Source organism: Lepus europaeus, chromosome 5 (genome assembly GCF_033115175.1).
Source record: "Lepus europaeus isolate LE1 chromosome 5, mLepTim1.pri, whole genome shotgun sequence".
In the NCBI taxonomy this organism is placed as follows: domain Eukaryota; kingdom Metazoa; phylum Chordata; class Mammalia; order Lagomorpha; family Leporidae; genus Lepus; species Lepus europaeus.
The window spans coordinates 43,960,265-43,983,113 of record NC_084831.1 but is presented as its reverse complement, the minus strand read 5'-3'; the positions used below and the strand labels follow the sequence as shown (position 1 = coordinate 43,983,113).

Sequence of the window (22,849 nt, the reverse complement as noted above, 5' to 3'; positions counted from 1 at the left end):
AGGAGGAAGAGAATATCATTATTTTTTTAGAATTATTTCTGTGAACTATATCAAATCTGTTAAAAACAAACCAAAAAAACCTTAAAAATAAAAAAGACAAACTTTATAAAAAAACAGGAAGACAGAGAAATAGGGGGATGGAGAGAGAGAGACAGACAGATAGAAAAAGGGGAGAGGTCTCCTATGTGGTGGCAGGAACTGAATATGTGAGCCATCACTACCTCCTAGGTTCTGTACTTCAGCAGAGAGCTATAGTCAGGAGAAAGAGCTACAACAGGGTATTGAACCCACTTGGCTCCAGTGTGGGCTGCAGGCTTCCTAACCACTAGACAAAATGACCATACTTTTTATATTTTTAATTCAAATATTCCTGGGAATATGGCTAAAAAGTATCAGTACTTGGGAAATATGCATAGGATAAATGTTAAGCCTTGTTTGATGTGGTAGGAAAGAAGTGTTAAAATTTCCTTGAGAGGCCGGTGCCGCTGCTCGCTAGGCTAATCCTCCACCTGCGGTGCCAGCACACCAGGTTCTAGGCCCGGTTGCCCCTCTTCCAGGCCAGCTCTCTGCTGTGGCCAGGGAGTGCAGTGGAGGATGGCCCAAGTGCTTGGGCCCTGTACCCCATGGGAGACTAGGATAAGCACCTGGCTCCTGGCTTTGGATCAGCGCGATGCGCCGGCCACAGCGCGCCTGCCGCAGTGGCCATTGGAGGGTGAACCAACGGCAAAGGAAGACCTTTATCTCTGTCTCTCTCTCTCTCTGTCCACTCTGCCTGTCAAAAAAAAAAAAAAAATGTCCTTGAGCAGGAGGGATGTACCTTTCTCTGAAGGGAGGAGAGAACTTCTACTTTGAATATGGTCTTGGGGTGGCGCCATGGCTCACTTGGCTAATCCTCCGCCTTTGGCGCCCAGGTTCTAGTCCTGGTTGGGGTGCCGGGTACTAGTCCCGGTTGTTCCTCTTCCAGTCCAGCTCCCTGCTGTGGCCCGGGAAGGCAGCGGAGGATGGCGCAAATGGTTGGGCCCCGCACCCGCAGGGGAAACTGGGAGGAAGTACCTGGCTCTTGGCTTCGGATCGGCGCAGTGCCAACCATTAGGAGAGTGAACCAACAGAAGGAAGACCTTTCTCTCTGTCTCTGTCTCACTGACTAACTGCTATTCAAAATAGAAAAAAAAAAAAAAAAAAAAAGATCGGAGTTGGCGTACTCAAAAGGCTTCCATAGCGTTGGCAACTCATGACAATAGTCGGGTGATTACTGACACCATAAACAAGAGTGTCAGTTGTTAAATCAGCAACAGGAGTCACTGTGCACTTACTCCTCATATGGGATCTCTGTCCTTAATGTGTTGTACTTTGTGAATTAATGGTATAACTAGTACTCAAACAGTACTTTATACTTTGTTTTCTGTGTGGGTGCAAACTGTTGAAATCTTTACTTAGTATATACTAAATTGACCTTCTGTATATAAAGAGAATTGAAAATGAATCTTGATGTGAATGGAATGGGAGAGGGAGTAGGAGATGGGATGGTTATGGGTGGGAGGGAGATTATGGGGGGAAAAAGCCACTGTAATCCAAAAGCTGTACTTTGGATATTTATATTTATTAAACAAAAGTTTAAAAAAAAATTAAGGTTCTTCAGAGCAAAGCACAAAATCTTACTGATTTTTATAGAACTTGGAACCTCAACCTCAAACTAGCTAGGAATCTAATTGGACTAATTGAAGGAAAAGTTAAGTAATCATTTCATGTATATATATAAAAAGAATAAACTGAAAATAATCTTTGAAAAAATTAAGAGTGGGAATAGTTTAGGGAGGGGGAAGAAGGGTGGAAGTGTGGGTGGGAAGCATCACTTTGTTCCTAAATCTCTATATATGAAATATGAGAAATTTATATACCTTAAATAAAACTTTAAAAATTTAAAAAAAATGTCCTTGAGCATTGAGTAACCATCCAAATTGTAGACTATAATTTTTTAAAAGATTTTTTTTTTTTGACAGGCAGAGTTAGAGACAGAGAGAGAGTTATAGACAGTGAGAGAGAGACAGAGAGAAAGGTCCTCCTTCCGTTGGTTCACTCCCCTAATGGCCACCTTGGCCAGCACTGCGCCAATCTGAAGCCAGGAGCCGGGTGCTTCCTCCCAGTTTCCCATGCAGGTGCAGGGACCCAAGCATTTGGGCCATCCTCCACTGCCCTCCCGGGCCATAGCAGAGAGCTAGACTGGAAGAGGAGCAACCTGGGCTAGTACCTGGCACCCCAACCAGGACTATAACCCGGGGTGCCAGTGCCGCAGGTGGATTAGCCAAGTGAGCCATGGTGCTGGCCTTTTAAAAGATTTTTTATTTATTTCCTTGAGAGAGTTACAGACAGGGAGAAGAGAGACATCGAGAAAGGTCTTCCATCTGCTGGTTCACTCCCCAAATGGTCACTATGGCCAGAGCTAAACCTCTCTCAAGCCAGGACCTTCTTCCTGGCTTCCGATGCAAGTATAGGGGCCCAAGAACTTGGACCATCTTCCACAGCTTTCCTAGGCCACAGGCAGAGAGCTGGATTGGAATAGGAGCAGCCAGGACTCGAACTGGTACTCATATGGCATGACGGCACTGGATGCAGGTTAGCCTACTGTGCCACAGGGCTGGCCCCACCTATAACTTTTTTTAAAAAATTATTTATTTGAAATTAAAAATTAACAGAGACACAGAGATCTTCCATCTGCTGGTTCACTCTGCAGATGGTCTCATAGGCCAGTGCTGGGCCATGCTGAAGCCAGTAGCTTCTTCCAGGTCTCCCATGAGGGTAGCAGGGACTCAGGCACTTGAGATAGCAGCTGCTGCTTTTCCCAGACTGTTAGCAGGGAGGCGGATTGGAAGTGGAGCAGCTGGAACATGAACTGGTGCCCGTATGAATGCTAATGTTGTAGGTGTTGGCTTTACCCACTATGCCACACCAGCCCCTAGAGGGACTTTCTTGATGCATTGTTATGGAGAAGAAATATCTGTAATACACTGTTTTGGTAAAACAGTGACAAAAACCATAAAATCCCCCATATTTTTATGTAGAAAATAAAAATGTACACTGCCAATGGTTTTTTGAGTATAGAAAAAGGCAAGAAGCATATCTAGAACATTAATATTGAGGCACAAGTAGAGTTGAGAACAGGAAAAAAGCATTTGTAAAAGATATCCATATTTTGGCCGGCGCCGTGGCTTAACAGGCTAATCCTCCGCCTTGCGGCGCCGGCACACCGGGTTCTAGTCCCGGTTGGGGCACCGGACTCTATCCTGGTTGCCCCTCTTCCAGGCCAGCTCTCTGCTATGGCCCGGGAGTGCAGTGGAGGATGGCCCAAGTGCTTGGGCCCTGCACCCGCAAGGGAGACCAGGAGAAGCACCTGGCTCCTGGCTTCGGATCAGCGAGATGCACTGTCTGCAGCGGCCATTGGAGGGTGAACCAACGGCAAAAAGGAAGACCTTCCTCTCTGTCTCTCTCACTATCCACTCTGCCTGTCAAAAAAAAAAAAAAAAAAAAAAAAAAGATATCCATATTTTATAAAAACACTCTGTATGATACGATTCTATTAAACTAAAATATGAATATAGAAGATAAGTAAAACATGTTACTGGTTTTTACAGGGTGATGTGATTTTTAGGCCATGACATAATTTTTATTATTGTTTAAGCTACTTTACAATTATTAAAATATGAAAAAACAAGCAACTTTTACTATGAAAATGAAAGAAAGCTAAGTGATGATGCTTTTTGTCCTTTCTTTTGCAGTTATGCTACATTGACTCCCAAACTGATGGTGGAATCCCTTCCTACTGTTTTGCTTTAATGGTGATGTTTTATCTACAACAAAGAAAACCCCCTCTTCTTCCTTGCCTACTTGGAAATTGGGTAAGCATGAGTGCATGATCCATGTGCATGTGTATAGGTAGTTTGCTCTTTCATAGTGCTCTAATCAAACATTTTAAGATGGAATTCTGGTTTGTTTGTCCATCCTTTTTATTTTTTAATAATTTTTCCACTACCAATTTGGAATGCCTTTTTATATAGATTGAAGGCTTTCACCCAAAAAGAATGGATGACTTTCAGCTGAAGGGCATAGTAGAAGAGAAGTTTGTGAAGTGGGAATATAATTCAAGTAGTGCAACTGAGAAAAACTCAATTGCTGAGGAAAACAAAGCTAAGGCAGACCAACCAAAAGATGATACCAAGAAGACAGAAACAGACAACCAAAGTAATGCCATGAAGGAAAAACATGGCAAAGTAAGCTGTTTTTGTTTATGTTTTTTGCCTTTTTTATCTGTAGAATATGTGATGCCTTCAATTTAAGCTATTTTAATAGTAGATTTTAATTGATCTTGGGCAAGCCTCTTGGCCTCATTTTCCTCATCTGTAAAGTGAGGGGTTGATCTGGTTTAGTTTTTTGGTAATGGGGTGTCCTAATGAATTTATACATTATCTTTGAATATCTTTGAATTTCTGAATCATGTCAAGGTATTCCTTTATATCTTTTCATTCAAACAAGGAAAATTTCCTTCAGGGACTAGGCTTTGATCAAAACTTTAGCATTTGAGAATGATGTTGCCAGATTGCATGGAGAAATACCCTGTGCTCTATAAGGAAGTGCTTTGCTTATTTAATCATTCAATATTCATTTATTCCAGACCTGCTATGTGCCAGGCATTATCTTGAGTGCTGAAGAATCAAAGGTGAATGTACATGAATTGTGTTCTTCAGAAGCTTGCAACCTTCTGAGTAGACAGAAATAAGAACATTTCTGAGCTCATTGCTCTAATGAACTAAATTATTTGTCATTTCCTGGAAATACTTCCCTGTTCCATTCAACTTTCTTTCTTTCTTTTTTTTTTTTTTTCTTTAAAGATTTATTTATTTATTTGAAAGGCTGAGTTACAGAGAGGCAGAGAGAGAGAGAGAGGTCTTCCATCTGCTGGTTCACTGCCCAAATGGCTGCAAGGGCCAGAGCCTGGCTGATCTAGAGCCAGGAGCTTTTTCTGGGACTCCCACGTGGGTCTAGGGGCCCAAGCACTTGGACCATCTTCTGCTGCTTTCCCAGGCCATAGTAGAGAGATTGGAAGTGGATCAGCTGGGACTCGAACTGGCACCCATATGGGACGTTGGCACTGCTGGCAGTGGCTTTACCCGCTATGCTACAGCACCTGCTCCTCTATTCAACTTTCTTACTTTGTTAGACTACTTTCTTTCTCCTCACACCACCAATACTGTCAGCTAATGATGTTGGTTATTACTTCCCTAAGAAGAGAATATCTGCACATCTCAAAATTTTCTGCCACCGACTGCACTCACATACTTTCCTTGTCTGCCTGCTTTCATAAGAAACTTCTCATATTCTTAATCATATATTCCATCTTATTCCTTCTTGTCCATTTAGAACATCACTCTAGCAGTTCTTCTCTTTGCCTTCTAAATCACCAGTGTTTCAATCTTTGCTGAAACAGCCATACTTTTATTTCTCTTATTTTAAGGAAAAATTTTGATACCACAGCTATTTTATGCTCCTCTTTGCAGTAGAATTTTGAAAGAATTTTATATATTCGCTCTTTCCATTTTCTGTTCCCCCTTACTGAGGAATAATCAGGCTTCCCCCCTTACCCTGCCCTGAGTTAGCCTCCACATTGCTAAATCTAGTAACTATTTCCTGATTTTTGTTTTTTTCTGACTTAGCATTATTTGCCAATTGATTACTCCTTCTCTGAAAAATGTCTTCACTTGACTTTTCAGTATGCCACATCCGTAACGGGTTATTATTTCTTAGTCTCTTCTGCTAGGTCTTTCTTCTCTTCCAGTCTCATATTATTAAGTGCTACAGGGCTGAGCCCATGATGCTCTTTTCCTTGGGTATCTACATTGTGTTAGCATATTCGTCCAGTTCCATGGTTTTTCTCTTAAACTTCCCTCTCCCCTCTGTTTTTTAAAGATTTATTTATGTATTTGAAAGAGCTAGAGAGAGAGAGAAAGAGAGCGAGAGCGCGCACGTGAGAGAGAGATCTTCTGTTTCCCATATCATTAGCAGAGAGCTGGATTAGAAGTGGAACAGCTGGGACACACAAACTGGTGCCTATGTGGGATGTCTGCATTGAAGGCAGCGGCTTTACCTGCTACTCTGCCACAGTCCCATGGATTTTAAGTACCATCTGTATGATGATGACTACTAACTTTAAATCTCCAGCTAGACCTCATCCCTGAACTCCATAATTGTTTATCTAACTGCCCATTTAGTGTCTCAGATCTCTAAAACTTAGTGTTTTTAAACTGAACTCCGGATTTTCCCCTCAAACTTGTTCCACATACAGTTTTCCCATATCAGTTTATGGTACTCCATCTTTTCAGTTGTAAAAACCTTACTCCTTTCTTCCATACTCCCTTCTAGTCTGTGGGGGAAGTTCTATCATCTCTACTTCATAATATACCCAGAATTTGATCCCTGTCCCCACCTCTACTTTTAGCATCCTCTTCCTAGCCAGCACCATCTCTGGCTAGGTAGCTACTGTATCTTCTTAGCAGATTTCTCTGTATCTACCGTGGCTTTCTGTAATCTATTATCAACATAACAGTGAATGTTTCCTCTAAGCATAAGTCAGATCATCATGCCTTTTTCCCTTACCACACCCTGAATGTTCACTTGCTCCTCATTTTATTTTGATAAAGCCAGTCAGCTTATACTGGGTAGCTTTATGTTTTCTTCTACTACAGCTATTCGTCAACCATGGTAACTTTCATGATTTTCTTTTTACTAACATTCCTACTTTGTGTATTTGCTCTCTGTTCATCATTCCTAGAAAAATTTTTCCTCTTTTTCAGATCATTCCACTCAACAAATCCCATTCTGACTACTCTGTTTAACATTGTAGTCTATTGCTCTCACTCTCATCACTTATTCAACTTTTTTTTTTTTATAGCACTTACCTTCTTATTTACTATGTAACTTACTTACTAAGTTTGTCTTCGTTCCCTAGATGGTAAGCTTTGTGAAGTCAAGAATCTTTTTTTTTTTCCCAAAGTTACCATCCCGCATACCTGGAACACTGCCTGGCACGTAGTAGGCACTCCGTGAATAGTTAGAATTGAATGTCTGAATGACTGTTCCATGCCTTTATGCTTCCTGGGGGCTACTTTTAGCCAGTCTTCATCTAGTTAATTCTTTTGGATTTCAGTTATTACCTCTTCTGTTATGACCCTCCGATACAGAGACCCATCGTAGCATGTGACCTTTAGTGTAATTGTTAAATTGTCTCTTCCTGTCTTAATAATATTGTCTGTGAAGTAGGAACTCACTTTGAGTGGCAGTTTAGTGTAGTGATTCACAGCATGGATCTAGATGGTCTTGAGTCAGATTGTTGCCCCATATCTGCTTCACAGAATTGTTAATATATATGCCGCTCTTAGAAGAGTGAATGGTGCCATGGTTAGCATTATTAAATGTGAGCTTTCATTATTTTATTTCCAGTACAATGCTAGGGAACACAGTAGATTGGAAAGGGTTATTTGCCGAATGAAGGCATTGAGTTTTTGAAAACCAGCATATTTACTTTAATTTCAAAAGTAATCACTGAATGAGGAATTATAGTAATTATTATGCAGTGGTTTGTAACCTTGACTACATTTGAGAATCACTTCAGGGAGCTTTACAGATTCTGTGCCCAGGCCAGTAGCCCAGATCAGTTAAATCAGATTCTTGTGAGGATTATGGAAGGTGGAATGGTGTGGAATTTGGGCAATAGTGTACTTTAATGTTCCCCAGGTGATTCTAATGTGCATCCAAGGCTGAGAATCACTGGTTCACTGGAAAGAACACAAAATTCCCAGGAGTCTATAAATTGGGACTCTGTTCCCAGCCTTTCCTCAAATGGACTACTTTTTGGCAAGTTACTCCTTCATTCCTGAGTTTTTGAAAGCATGATCTCTAAGGTCTTTTCTAACTTAATATTCATTGATTGTTTAATGTTGTGAAGCTTAAATTAAAGATATTTTTTCTTTTTCAGTCTCCTTTAACTTTGGAAACAACAAATCAGGTATCCCTGGGACAGTTGTGGTTAGAGCTGCTAAAATTTTACACACTGGATTTTGCTTTGGAGGAATATGTCATATGTGTACGGATACATGATATTTTAACAAGAGAGAATAAAAACTGGCCTAAAAGACGGATAGCTATTGAAGGTGAGATGATGTACAGTATTTCATTTCTAGAATTTTGTGTGTGTGCCACTCATTATTTGTTTCTAATACAGTGCTGCTAAGCTAAAGAAGAAACAACCATTGATACTGACAAACAAGGTTCCACATTAAATCACAAGAACCATCAATAGTGGTAGGACAAGAGATGAACATTATTAATAGGTTCTGGACCTTGAAAGTAGCCATTCAGTGACAATAATATACAGAAGCATAATGGCAGAGCTTCTTATTGCAGTAATTTCATCACCAAAACTGTAATTATTGGATTGGCCTTCTCAGCATTCTTAGTTATGTTGTTATTTTCTGTTTCCCTTTTAGCCTTTAATTTTATGGAAGAAACAAAAGATGTTGCTATTGGCTTTCCCTTACCCAGCTTTCAAGAACTTTCCTTGGGACCCTTTGTTAGAAAGACCTGGGGGAAAAATACTATGCTGACAGTGTGGCAGTTGAGTTGTACTTGTGTTAGCTTGGAAATGTAGTTTATTTGTAGAGCCTTAACTACTACCATTTTCTCTTTCACTAGATCCATTTTCAGTCAAGAGGAATGTTGCACGGAGCTTAAACAGCCAGCTTGTTTACGAGTATGTTGTGGAGAGATTCAGGGCAGCCTATCGGTATTTTGCCTGTCCTCAGAAGAAGGGTGGAAGTAAATCTACAGTGGATTTCAAGAAAAAAGAAAAGGGAAAATTAAGCAGTAAAAAATCAGTAAAGTCTGACAGTACATCAAACAACTGTTGCATTTTGCTGGGGGAAAGCACTGAAAAAATAAATGCAGAGAGAGGTCAACCTGAAAAGCATAATCAAATGGAATGTACACCACAGAGATGTACAGTTGACAAAGACAGTCTGTTGGTAAATGAACTGGATTTGGCTGACCAAGGACAGGAATCTTCATCTCTTTTTGCTGCCAGTGAAGGGAATGAATTAGAACTAAAATCAGTTAAGAAACAAGATGATTTAGCACCTTTAGAAACTTCCTTTAAAAAGGAGTTCAGCCAATGTAGTTGTACTGATTCTAAGTCTCCTGATCCATCTGAATCTGCTGGAACAGACTGTAGGTCAAATTTAAAAACAGAGAGTTCACATCAGATTGTGTGCACGTCTGCTACCTCTTGCATCTGCAAAGCTACAGAAGATGCTTCTGATCCTAATGATGATAATCTCCCCACCCAGGAATTATATTTTGTGTTTGATAAGTTTATTTTAACCTCTGGCAAGGTAAGATATAGTTTGTAAACAGTCTATAAGATTTTGTGGTTGTTGCATCATTTCTTTATGGTTTTTAGACTTAGTAATGTGCAAATAGTTTCTATGGTGGTGACTGTCACTTTGGAACAGTATTTCAGTATGTCTTTGTCTTCTACATTTTTTTCCTATAATTGCCTTTATTTTTATTTATTTTTTAAAAGATTTTTATTTTACTAATTTGAAAGGTGGAGTTACAGAGAGAGGTAGAGACAGGGAAGTCTTTGATCTGCTGGTTGACTCCCTAAATGACTGCAATGATCAGGGCTGGGCCAGGCCAAAGCCAGGAGCTTCTTAAACAGGCCTCCCACGTGGGTGCCAGGGCCCAAGGACTTGGGCCATCCTCTGCTGCCTACCAAGGTGCATTACCAGAGAGCTGGATGGGAAGTGGAGCAGCTGAGACTTGAACCAGTGCCCATGTGGAATGCTGGTGCTACAGGCCAAGGCTTTAACCCACTGCACCAAATTGTTGGCCCCTGTAATTGCCTTTTTTTTTTATTTTTTTATTTTTATTTTTTTGACAGGAAGAGTGGATAGTGAGAGAGAGAGACAGAGAGGAAGGTCTTCCTTTTTGCCGTTGGTTCACCCTCCAATGGCCGCTGCGGCCGGCGCATCTCGCTGATCCGAAGCCAGGAGCCAGGTGCTTCTCCTGGTCTCCCTTGCGGGTGCAGGGCCCAAGGACTTGGGCCATCCTCCACTGCCTTCCCGGGCCATAGCAGAGAGCTGGCCTGGAAGAGGGGCAACCGGGATAGAATCCGGCTCCCCGACCGGGACTAGAACCCGGTGTGCCGGCACCACAAGGCGGAGGATTAGCCTGTTAAGCCACGGCGCCGGCCTGTAATTGCCTTTAAATAATGTATATAGAAACCCAAAAGGCTCCAGCACTCTGTTATTACTTGGCTTCCTTTTATATGAAAGGATTATATGATATTTTATGAAAATTCATTTAGCAAAGTCAGCATATATTTTGTCTTATTTTTATATACATTATTATCTTTATTTTTTAAAAAATATTTATTTATTTTATTTGAAAGAATGACAGAGAGAAGGAGAGGCAGAGAGAGTAAGAGAGAGGGAGAGAGAGGTCTTCCATCTGCTGGTCTAACCCCCAGATGGCCACAGCAGCCAGAGCTGAGCTGATCCAAAGCCAGGAGCCAGGAGCTTCTTTTGGGTCTCCCACATGGATGCAAAGGCCCAAGGAGTTGGGCCATCTTCCACTGCTTTCCCAGGCCATAGCAGAGAGCTGGATCAGAGGAGCTGGGATGCCAGTGCTTCAGACTGTTGCTTTAACCGGCTGTCCCACAGTGCTGGCCTGAGCTTTTAACTCTTTAAATCACAGAAAATAGTCCAATGGATAAAAAATAAGAAGCAGCTTTTGTTAATAAAAGAAAGTTTTTGCTAAGTTACATTGTTGCAGTTACAGTGCATATAATTGGAATATGTTCAGCATCCAAAATGCAAGTGTGATAACACAGATCATGTATAAGCCAAGTAGAATATTTATTTATTTATTTATTTATTTTTATTTTTTTACAGGCAGAGTGGATAGAGAGAGAGACAGAGAGAAAGGTCTTCCTTTTTGCCGTTGGTTTACCCTCCAATGGCCATTGCGGCCGGCTCATCGCGCTGATCCGAAGCCAGGAGCCAGGTGCTTCTCCTGGTCTCCCATGCGGGTGCAGGGCCCAAGGACTTGGGCCATCCTCCACTGCCTTCCCGGGCCATAGCAGAGAGCTGGCCTGGAAGAGGGGCAACCGGGATAGAATCCGGTGCCCCCACTGGGACTAGAACCCGGTGTGCTGGCGCCGCAAGGCAGAGGATTAGCCTGTTAAGCCACGGCGCCAGCCAAATATTTATTTATTTTTTAAAGAATTATTTATATATTTGAAAGGCAGAGTTACAGAGAAGGAGAGAGGGAGAGAGATCTTCCATCCTCTGGCTCACTCCCAAAATGTTCAAAATGGCCAGAGCTGTGCTGATCTGAATCCAGGAGCTGGGAGCTTCTTCTAGGTATCTCATATGAGTGTAGGAGTCCAAGCATTTGAGCCATTCTCCTCTACTTTCCCAGCCAGCCACACAGCAGGAAGTGGAACAGTTAGAACTTGAACTGTTGCCCATATGGGATGCTGGTGCTGCAGTCGGTGGCCTTACCCGCTATGCCACAGTGTTAGCCCCCGTGTAGAATATTTAAAAATCAGTAACAATCTAGAGTAGGCATTTGACTTAGCAGTTAAAATTCCTGAATCACCTATTGGCACCCCTGGGTTCAAGTCCTGGCTTCTGTTCTTTTTTTTAAAGATTTATTTTTATTTATTTGAAAGGCAGAATTAGAGAGAGATCTTTCATCTGCTGGTTCACTCCCCAAATGATTTCAGCAGCTGGGACTGGGGAGCATTGCTGTGATGGAGCAAGTAAAGCCACGGTAAATTCTGATCCAGCTCCTTGCTAATGCACCTGGGAAAGCAGTGGAAGGTGGCCCAAGTGATTGGGCTCCTGTACCCAAGTGGGAGACCTGGAGGAAGCTCCTGGCCCTTGACTTCTGATTGGCTCAGCTCTTGCAGGCATCTGGGGAGTAAACCAAAGGTTGGAAGATTCCCTCTCCTTCTTCCTTCCCCTTTCCCCCTCTCTCCCCTCCCTCTCTCCCTCCCTCCCCTTTTCCTTCTCAGCCCCCCTCCATCTCCCCTCTCCCTCCCCCTCCCCTCCTTTCCTCTCCCCCTCCCCTTCTTCTCCTCCCCCTTTCACTTTCCCTTCTCCCTCCCCCTCTCTCCTCTCCCTCCTCTTCTCCCCCTCTCCGTCTCCTTCCTCCTCCCCCTTCCCCTTCATTCTTCCCTTCCTCCCTCCCTCTAACTCTGCTTTTCAAATAAATAAATAAATCTAAAAAACAACTGGGGCTGGGCCATGGCGAAGCCAAGAGCTTCAGTCTGGGTCTTCAACATGGGTGCAGGAACCCAAGCACTTGGGCCATCTTCGACTGCTTTGCCAGGCTGGATCAGAAGTGGAACAGCCAAGACTTGAACTGATGACCGCTGGTGTTGCAGGTGGCGGCTTAACCCATAAAACCACAGTGCCAGACCAAGGGCTTCTGCTCTTGATCCCAGCTTCCTGCCAGTGCAGGCTCTGAAAAGTAGCATGTGATAGTCAAGTAATTGGGTCCTGATACTGGCTCCTGCCCTGGCCATTTTTGGGCTTTTGGGTGAACATGCTCTTTGTTTCTCAAATGAAACCAAAAACCAGTTGGGAAGTCATCCAGTTTTACTATTTAATCAATAATTTCATACCAAACCTTGATATTTTGACCTAATTAATAAACAGGATTTTTTTGAAATTACTTTGTTGATGTATAATTGATAGTAAAGGCTGTAGATATTTAATGCATATAACTCAGTATGTTTGAAAATAAATACATACCTATGAAATAAATACTTGCACTATTAGTGCTGTAAGCTTAGGTATCGCTTTCTTTCTTTAGAACTTTTTTTTAAAGATTTATTTATTTATTTGAAAGGCAGAGTTATAAAGAGGCAGAGGTAGAGAGGTCGAGAGAGAGAGGTCTTCCATCTGCTGATTCACACCCCAGATGGCCGCAACAGCTGGCGATGCGCCGATCCGAAGCCAGGAGCCAGAAGCCAAGAGTTTTCTTCTGGGTCTCCCACATGGGTGCTGGGGCCCAAGGACTTGGGCCATTATCTTCTACTTTCCCAGGCCATAGCAGAGAGCTGGATTGGAAGTGGAGCAACTGGAACTTGAACCCATGCCCATATGGGATGCTGGCACTGCAATTGGTGGCTTTACCCGCTACACCACAGCGCTGGCCCCAGCTACCACTTTCATACCTCCCTCCCCCTTCTTTTTGTGTCAAGAGCACATAATTTGAGAATTTTCCTTGTGGCAAAAACTGCTGGTTTTTTTTTTTTTTAAATATATATAGGATTTATTTATTTATTTTAAAGGCAGAGAGAGAGAGAGCTTCCACCTACTGGTTTACTCCACAAATGCCTGCAACTGTCAGGGTTGGGCCAGGTTAAAATCAGGAGCTAGGTGCTTCTTCAGGTTCTCCCATGTGGGTGACGGGGGCCAAACAGTTGGGCCATCTTCCACTGCTTTTCCCATGCCATTAATAGGGAGCTGGATCAGAAGTGGAGCAGGCAGGATATGAACCAGCATGCATATGAGATGCTGGTTTTGAAGGCGGGGGCTTTACCTGTTACCCTGTAACACCAGACTCCAGGAGTTTCTGTAATGGTTCTGTGATTAATTGATTCTGAAGATAGGAAATGTTTGGAGTGAAATGAAAGCTGTAACTTTAAATTTCTTTATAACCTACTTTGTTAGATTTCGGTAATTAAAAATGATTTCTTTGGCAGTGTCAAACTAGTTGAATTTACTCATACTTTGTGTTTCCTGTTTTTTTTTTTTTTTATCTTCCCTCTTTAGGTAAATTAATCTTTGATATTTAAGTATAGTAGGAAAAGCAGTTGACTGAAAGTTTTTTAATATCTAGTGTTGTATTTCATTAACATACTTTATTGAGTTGTTTTTGTTTTAACCTCTCAAGAGCACAGGTTATCAAAAGAATGTTAGGTAAAGATTCTTTTCAGGTATACTTTCTAAGTGATGAAATATCTTAAAAGTTTAATTTTTTTTAACTTTTGTGTAGCCACCAACAATAGTATGCAGCATCTGCAAAAAGGATGGCCATTCAAAAACTGATTGCCCAGAGGATTTCAGGAAAATTGATCTTAAACCTCTGCCACCGATGACAAACCGATTTCGGGAAATACTTGATTTAGTATGTAAAAGATGTTTTGGTAAGGCTTTTATTACCACAGTTATTGCAACTAGATTATATAATAGATATTGAATATCTATTCATTTTATAGTTTAAAATTATTTGCTTAGATTATATTTTAGATACAGGTTATTAAGTAGTTTAGAGGCAAAAGGAATTATTTTTAAGTTTTTATTTAATAATTATAAATTTCATAGGTACAGCTTTTGGAATATAGTGGTTCTTCCCCCATACCCGCCCTTTCATTCCCATTCCTGTCCCATTCCTGTCCCTCCTACTCCCTCTCCCATCTCATTCTTCATTAAGATTCATTTCTAATTATCTTTATATACAGAAGATCAACTCTATGCTAAGTAAAGATTTCAGCAGTTTGCACCCACACAGACACACAAAGTATAAAGTACTGTTTGAAGATAAGTTAATTCTCATAGTACAGGTCATTAAGGACAGAGGTCCTACATGTGGTGCAAGTGCACAGTGATTTAACAATTGACACTCTTATTTATGATGTAAGTGATCACACACAGCTCTTGACATGAGCTGCCAAGGCTATAGAAGTCTTTTGAATCCAGAAACTCCAACATTACTTAGGGCCATAATCAAAGTGGAAGTTCTCTCCTCCCTTCAGAGAAAGGTACCTCTTTCTTTGAGGGCTCGTTCTTTCTACTGGGATCTCACTCACAGACATCTTTCATGTAGGCCATTTTTTTGCCACAGGCTTTCCATACCTGGAATGCTATCATGGGCTTTTTAGCCAGATCCGAAAGCCTTAGGGTCAGATTGTGTGGCCAGAGTGCTGTTTAGGGCATTTGTCATTCTGTGTGTCTGCTGTGTGTCCTGCTTCTCATGTTGGCTCATTCTCTCCTTTTTAATTCTATCTATTGTTATTAGCAGACACTTGGTCTTATTTATGTGATCCCTTTGGCACTTATTCCTATCTTTACGATTAGTTATGCACTTAAAATGATCACTTTAGTATGATGGCATTAGTACTTGTCGACTTAATGGGATTTGGAGTCCCATGGCAAATTTTTGGCTTTACCCTTAGGTTTAAGTCTGAGGGAACATGTGCCGAACGGTACATCTCTTTCCTCTCTTCTTCACTTCTACAGGTTTCCTTTTAGGTGCTCAGTTAGTTTTCACAGATTAGGGAGAACATAGATATTTGTCTCTTTGAGACTGGCTTATTTTACTCAGTATGGTGTTTTCTACATTCCTCCATTTTTTTGCAAATGACTGGATTTCTTTTTTTTTTTTTTTAACCGCCATGTAATATTCCATAGAGTACCTATCCCATAATTTATCCAGTCTTCCATTGACGGGCATTTAGGTTGATTCCATGTCATGGCTATTGTGAATTGAGCTGCAATAAACATGGAGGTGCAGATAGCTCTTTTATTTGCCAATTTAATTTCCCCTGGGTAGATTCCGAGGAGTGGGATGGCTGGGTCATGTGGTAGGGCTATATTCAAGATTTCTGAGGTATCTCCAAACTGTCTTTAAAAAAAAAAAAAAAAAAATTATTTGAAAGAGTTACACAGAGAGAGGAGAGGCAGAGAGAGAGGTCCCCCATCCGCTAGTTCACTCCCCAATTGGCCGCAACAGCTGGAGCTGTGCCGATCAGGAGCCAGGAGCTTCTTCTGGGTCTCCCATGTGGGTGCAGGAGCCCAAGGACTCATGCCATCCTCTACTGCTTTCCCAGACCACAGCAGAGAGCTTGATCAGAAGTGGAGCAGACAGATCTCGAACCAGCACCCACATGGGATGCTGGCACTGCAGGCGGCGGCTTTACCTGCTACGCCACAGCACCAGCCCCCAAACTATCTTTCATAGTGACTTTACCAGTTTGCATTCCCACCAACAGTGGATTAGTGTACCTTTTTCCGCACATCCTCGCCAGCATTTGTTGTCTGTTGATTTCTGTATGAAAGCCATTCTAATAAGGGTGAGGTGAAATCTCATTGTGGTTTTGATTTGCATTTCCCTGATGGCTAGTGATCTTGAACATTTTTTCATGTGTCTGTTGGCCATTTGGATTTCTTCTTTTGAAAAATGCCTGTTTAAGTCCTTTGACCATTTCTTAACTAAATTGTTTGTTTTGTTGTTGTGGAGTTTCTTGATCTCTTTGTAGATTCTGGTTATTAATCCATTATCAGTTGCATAGTTTGCAGATAATTTCTCCTATTCTCTCAGTTGCCTCTTTACTTTCCTGACTGTTTCTTTTGTAGTACAGAAACTTCTCAATTTGATGAAATCTCAGTTGTTAATTTTGGCTTTGGCTGACCCTGCCTCTGGGGTCTTTTCCAAGAAGTCTGCCTGTGCCAATATCTTGCAGGGTTTCTCCGATGTTCTCTAATAATTCGATGGTGTCAGGTCCTAGATTTAGATCTTTAATCCATGTTGAATGGATTTTTGTGTAAGGTGTAAGGTAGGGGGTCTTGCGTCAGACTTCTGCATGTGGAAATCCAGTTTTCCCAGCACCATTTGTTGAACAGACTGTCACAAGGCATTTTCTAAATGCCTACTGTGTACAGGGTACTGTGGTAGATGTTAGGGAATGCAGAGTTCATAAGTACTGCTTTTAAAGAACTTAGACTGTGGATCTGAGCTATCTATCTAGACAGAGAGTGTTTCTTTTATTGTAGTGCTCTTGGACAGTGCCATGATTGAAACCCAATTCTAGGCCGGTGCTGGCACACCAGGTTCTAGTCCTGGTTGGGGCGCCGGATTCTGTCCCGGTTGCCCCTCTTCCAGGCCAGCTCTCTGCAATGGCCTGGGAGTGCAGTGGAGGATGACCCAAGTGCTTGGGCCCTGCACCCCATGGGAGACCAGGAGAAGCACCTGGCTCCTGCCTTCGGAACAGCGCGGTGTGCTGACCGCAGCACGCCGGCCGCAGCGCGCCGGCCGCAGCGGCCATTGGAGGGTGAACCAACAGCAAAAGGAAGACCTTTCTCTCTGTCTCTCTCTCTCTCACTGTCCACTCTGCCTGTCAAAATAAATAAATAAATAAATAAAACCCAATTCTGATTTATGTTGTAGTACTGGTAAATAAAATGTCATGCAAACAGAAGTTAGTTTTAACTGGGGTGAATGAGAATAGTTAATTTTAACTGGGGTGAAAGAATAATTGGAATTAGGAAGGTGGTATTTGATATGGAGCTTGAATTCCATTTTCAGATACTGAAGTTGCTTAAAAGCAAAAAGTTTATAATTTGGAAGCATAATTGCCTTTGATTTGGCAGGATACAATAAAGTTAATAGACATAAGGCTATATATTTTAGGGGAAAGCCTTTTATGTCTTTATTCGGCCAATACATATGGGATACCTGGGATATACTTTTTTTTTTTTTTTTTTTTGACAGGCAGAGTGGATAGTGAGAGAGAGAGACAGAGAGAAAGGTCTTCCTTTTTGCCGTTGGTTCACCCTCCAATGGCCGCTGCGGTCGGCGCATCGTGCTGATCCGAAGCCAGGAGCCAGGTGCCTCTTCTGGTCTCCCATGCAGGTGCAGGGTCCAAGGACTTGGGCCATCCTCCACTGCACTCCCTGGCCACAGCAGAGAGCTGGCTTAGAAGAGGGGCAACTGGGATAGAATCCGGCGCCCCGACCGGGACTAGAACCCAGGGTACCGGTGCTGCAAGGCGGAGGATTAGCCTGTTAAGCCACGGCGCCGGCCATGGGATATACTTTTACTCAGCAAATGTTTGGAAATTATTTGTTGTGTCCAGGAAAGATAAAATTTCTGATGTAACATGTAGTGTGTAATTGTGATCCCTCTCCCCTACCTTTCTGCATTCCTCCCTCCTGCCAGGTCACAATTTATCTGCTTTTGTCACTGTAGATTATTTCGCATTTTCTAAAGTTTTAAACAAGTGCAATTCTACAGAATATACTCTTTTTTTTTTTGGTCTGACTTTTCTCTCAATGTAATTATTTAGAGGTTCATTCATATTATGTGTATCAGTAGTTGATTGCTTTTTATTGCTGAGTAGTGTTCCAGTGTATGAATATATCACAAGTGTTTATCCATTTACCTATTGTTGAATATTTTCTTCATTCTAAATTTTGGCTATTACAAATAAATCTGTCATGCACATTTGTTTATAGGCCTGTGTATGAATATATGCTTCCATTTCACTTACGAGTGTATTTTTACGACTTGTATTTTTAAAGCAGCTTTATTAAGATACTACTCATTAATTTCTTTATTTTATCATTTATCACAATATGATCTGAAGGATATTTTTATGCTTTGGGTTATAATCCAATACTTCTGTATTTTGTTGCTCTAACTATTTCAGCTATGGCCACTGGGAGCTCTTTCTATCTTTCTTTTTCTTTTTTTTTTTCTTTAAGATTTTATTTATTTATTTGAGAGAGAGAGTTACAGTGAGAGGGAGAGACAGAGAGAAAGGTCTTCCTTCTCTTGGTTCACTCCTCAAATGGCTGCAGCGGCTGGATCCAAAGCCAGGAGCCAGGTGCTTCTTCCCGGCCTCCCATGTGGGTGCAGGGGCCCAAGAACTTGGGTTATCTTATCCTGCTTTTCCTAGGCCACAGCAGAGAGCTGAATAGGAAGAGGAGCGGCTGGGACTAGAACTGGCGCCCATATGGGATGCTGGTGCCACAGGCGGAGGATTAGCCTACTGCACCAAAGGGCTGGCCCCTGGGAGCTCTTTCAATTGCTTCCTGTGTCCCTTTGACATACTACTACCACTGTATTTTTTTGTTTATGTTTCTTTACTTTCTGGTGCTGTAAGATGCTTTAGGCTCGTCATTTATATTTTCTACCTTAGTCGTAGAATGTGGCATTTCTCTTAGGAGCCCTGGTTCTCTTTATTGGAGAATGACATTAGGTGTCATTGCTTGAGGCCATCTCAGAGCAAGAAAATATATGTGTATATACTAACCCACTGACCTACAGTGACCTATATGTATTTCTGTATGTGAACATCTTAATCTATGTTAAGTCAAACATGACTTCAGATCGATGTCACCAACTTAATTACCTTATGGCTTAGCCTAGCCTCTTTGCTTATGTCCTAAGTCCAAAAGTGAGAAACTTAGTTCCCACCATCTGCTACCCATTCATTTAATTATTCCATTTCAGTACATATGTATAGCAGAATCATATTTGTTAACTCATACCCCTGCAGGAAATAACTAACTAGAATATGCTGATGTGTAGTTCCTTTTACTCATTTTTCCCGAAGTTACTTAAGTCCGCACCTTTTTCCCAAATCCCTTTCAGTGAAGTTGTTTCATACATTTATAATACAGCTAGATTTCTGTTGTCACAGTTTGCATTCCATCCTGAAATCTTCTGACATACTACATGATTTTTCTTCTTTTTTTTTTTTTTTTCTTCTTTGACAGGCAGAGTGGATAGTGAGAGAGAGAGACAGAGAGAAACGTCGTCCTTTTTGCCATTGGTTCACCCTCCAGTGGCCACTGCGGCCGGTGCACTGTGGCCGGCGCATCTCGCTGATCTGAAGCCAGGAGCCAGGTGCTTCTCCTGGTCTCCCATGAGGGTGCAGGGCCCAAGCACTTGGGCCATCCTCCACTGCCTTCCCGGGCCATAGCAGAGAGCTGGCCTGGAAGAGGGACAACTGGGATAGAATCCGGCGCCCCCACTGGGACTAGAACCCGGTGTGCCGGCGCCACAAGGCGGAGGATTAGCCTGTTGAGCCACGGCGCCGGCCATGCTACATGATTTTTAAAAATTTGCTACACTCAGGCTCACTCTTTTTGTTGGTTTTCACAAATGCCTTGTCTCTTTTATTCACCACCAGAGAATCAGAATAGTTTCACCACTGTTAAAAACAAAATCACCAGTTTCATCTCTTCAACTTCCCATTCCTCTGTAGCCACTGATACTATTATCTGGTTTTTAAATGGTGAATCTTAGTTTATTTATGGCAATTCTCCATAAATTCGTGCTATGTTCTATTACTGTATTAACATTTGGGAATGAATCTGTAGCAAAAGGTAGAAAAAATAGACTGTTTTTAAGCAATGTGTAGTTCTTTTGGAATAATAAGATGACTACTTGAATGAAAGAACTAGAAAACTGGAAGAATAGAATATTAGATTGTGGTGAGTAGTTTGAGGAACTAAAGAAAATAAATCTAGGAGAAGTCAGTAAAGTCTCTGGTTAGGGAAAGTAATTCGTAGGGAAGACAAAAATCTTGACCAGGCTTTTGAGAGAGCTATTAGATTTGAATGGGCCAGGTACCTATGGTAACAATTTGAGTATAGTATTAACAGGTGGTAAAAACAAGCATTGCTGTGTGAGAATGTCTGAAGAAAACATTATTAGTTTGAAGAAATCAAAATGATTGTAGCTATCTCATAAGATAATTATCATGTGAAATGTGCATAGATCATTAAAAATGCTTTTTTGCTATTCTCCTGTTACTTCTCCAGTAACCTTTATGATTTAAAGTCAGAAAAGTCAACAAATAATGAAGAAATTTTAAGTGAAAATGTTACAGTACAAACATGAAGGTATTTTTACATTCTATTTTCCTTTTCTTTTTTCTCCTTAAAATCTAGATGAATTGTCACCACCTTTCTCTGAACAACACAACAGGGAGCAGATTTTAATTGGTTTGGAAAAGTTTATTCAAAAAGAATATGATGGTATGTCATAGGTTAAAAGTGATTTGATTTTGTTGCTATATTTATGGTCTTGAGATTCATTTATTTAAAAAATATTGAATGTTTTATATTAGATACTGTTCTGATTGCTGGGGATACAGTGCTAATAAAGAAGTGAAACTGGTTTTCATAAAGCTTATATTTCAGAAGGGAGATAGTCAATTAAGCACATGATATTTTATCAGCAAATAAATGCCACTAAAGGACAACAGATGAAATATCAGAAGTGATGGACTGTTATGGTAGGTATCTGATAAGAGTAGCGTCTGAGAACAAGTTATATGAATATCCAAGGAAAGAACGTTGTAGACAGAAATAGTAAGAGTTACGAAGACTCTAGGACTGGATTGTGTCTGTCATGTTTTGAGGTCAGCCAGGAGGTTGCTGTGGCTGGAGTGGAATATATGATATAGAATGTAATTGAAAGATGAAATCAGAGAAGTTGGCTAAGAATTAGATCTTTAGGTCCATATAGATATTGTAGAATGATGAGAAACTTAGGAGGGTTTATGTTTGTAGTTATTAAGTGACATGATCTGAAAGAATAGATTATAGAACCCAAGAGTAAAAGCAAGCAGAACCTTAAGGAGACTGTTGAATAAATTTAGATGAGAAATAATAGTGATTTTGAGGAATAGAAGTGGTCAGATTTGGATTATATTTTGAAGGTAGAACCAATTCAACCGTGTTAAGCCATAGCTTGTTTGAAGTGCCAGCTGTTTTTGAAGGACGCTTAACTGTGAAAGGATAAGCCTATCATGGTTTATAGTTAATGGATTAATCACTTTTGGAGAAGAAGTGATTGATTGTGAGTACCAAGATGACATTTGTAAAACTGCTTAAATGGTGCCCTGGAAGAATGAGTTTATTATTTTATTTTTCTTCCTCATTTCTTCTTCTTCTTTTTAAAATTTTTTTTTTAAAATTTATTCATTTGAAATAGTTGGGGTGGGGAGAGACACAGAGAGAGGTCTTCCTTCTGCTGGTTCACTTCCCAGATGGCTATAATGGCCAGGGCTGAGCCAGGCTAAAGGCAGGAGCCAGGAGCTTCATTTGAGTCTCCCACGTGGGTGACAGGGATTCAAGCACAGAGGCCATCTTCCACTGCTTTTCCCAGCCTATTAGCAGGGAGGTGGATCAGAAGTAAAGCAGGCAGGACATGAACCAGTGCTCATATGGGATATTGGTTTTACAGGCAGTGGCTTTACCCACTATACCACAATGCTGGCCCCTGAACAAGTTTAGTTTTAATTGATAAATTCCCAAATATTGATCTTAATTATTGGACATATCCACAACAAACCTCATGAAAAGTAATGATGCTAAGAGTGAATGAAGGTACAGGAATTTATAGTTAAATTGGATGAAAACAAAGGTCTAAGTGATTGTATGTGGAACCTGAGAGGGGTGTTAAAAATCTCACCTATATTTCTGACTTGGGCAACTGAATCAATGACATTATTTGCTGAGAATAGGGACTGCAGCAATAAAAGTAGGTTTTGGGGGTGAATTTGGTAGTCCAGTTTTCACATGTGGAATTTATGATATCTTTGGAAAAGTGTAAAAAGCAGTTGGATTTGTGAGCAAAGATCTGGGCTTTAGGGGTAGACATTATGGCACAGCAAGTTATTTTGCTGCTTGAGATGCCTGCATCCCGTATTGGAGTTGCTGATTCAGATCCCGACAGATATACTTGCTAATAAGTAGTTAGACTCCTACCACCATATGAGAGACCTGCATGGAGTTCTGGGCTGCTTGCTTCCTCCAGGCCCAGCCCTGACCGTCATGGACATTTAGGGAATGAACCAGCGGATTGAGTACCTCTATCTTTCTGTCTTTCTCTCTGTCATTCTGTCTTTAGAGTAGATGGAAATAAATTAAAAAAAAAAAAAAAAAAAGGAAAAGGAGAACAATATAAAAATATCTGAGCTTCAAATGGGTGTCTG

General features: G+C 41.2%; 1 protein-coding gene across 10 annotated transcripts in view; it reads left to right on the top strand.

The window, feature by feature from the left end:
* TUT4 (terminal uridylyl transferase 4) overlaps positions 1–22,849 on the top strand; it is a 215,245-nt gene that overhangs the window by 149,161 nt on the left and 43,235 nt on the right. For 9 of the 10 annotated variants that reach the window (XM_062191334.1, XM_062191342.1, XM_062191337.1 and 6 more), the window contains exons 10-15: positions 3,774–3,893; positions 4,053–4,265; positions 8,024–8,198; positions 8,740–9,434; positions 14,116–14,266; positions 20,799–20,885. In XM_062191334.1, coding sequence (XP_062047318.1) covers positions 3,774–3,893; positions 4,053–4,265; positions 8,024–8,198; positions 8,740–9,434; positions 14,116–14,266; positions 20,799–20,885 — 1,441 coding nt within the window. The remainder of the gene's footprint in view (positions 1–3,773; positions 3,894–4,052; positions 4,266–8,023; positions 8,199–8,739; positions 9,435–14,115; positions 14,267–20,798; positions 20,886–22,849) is intronic. The other variant, XM_062191343.1, reaches the window with a different exon arrangement.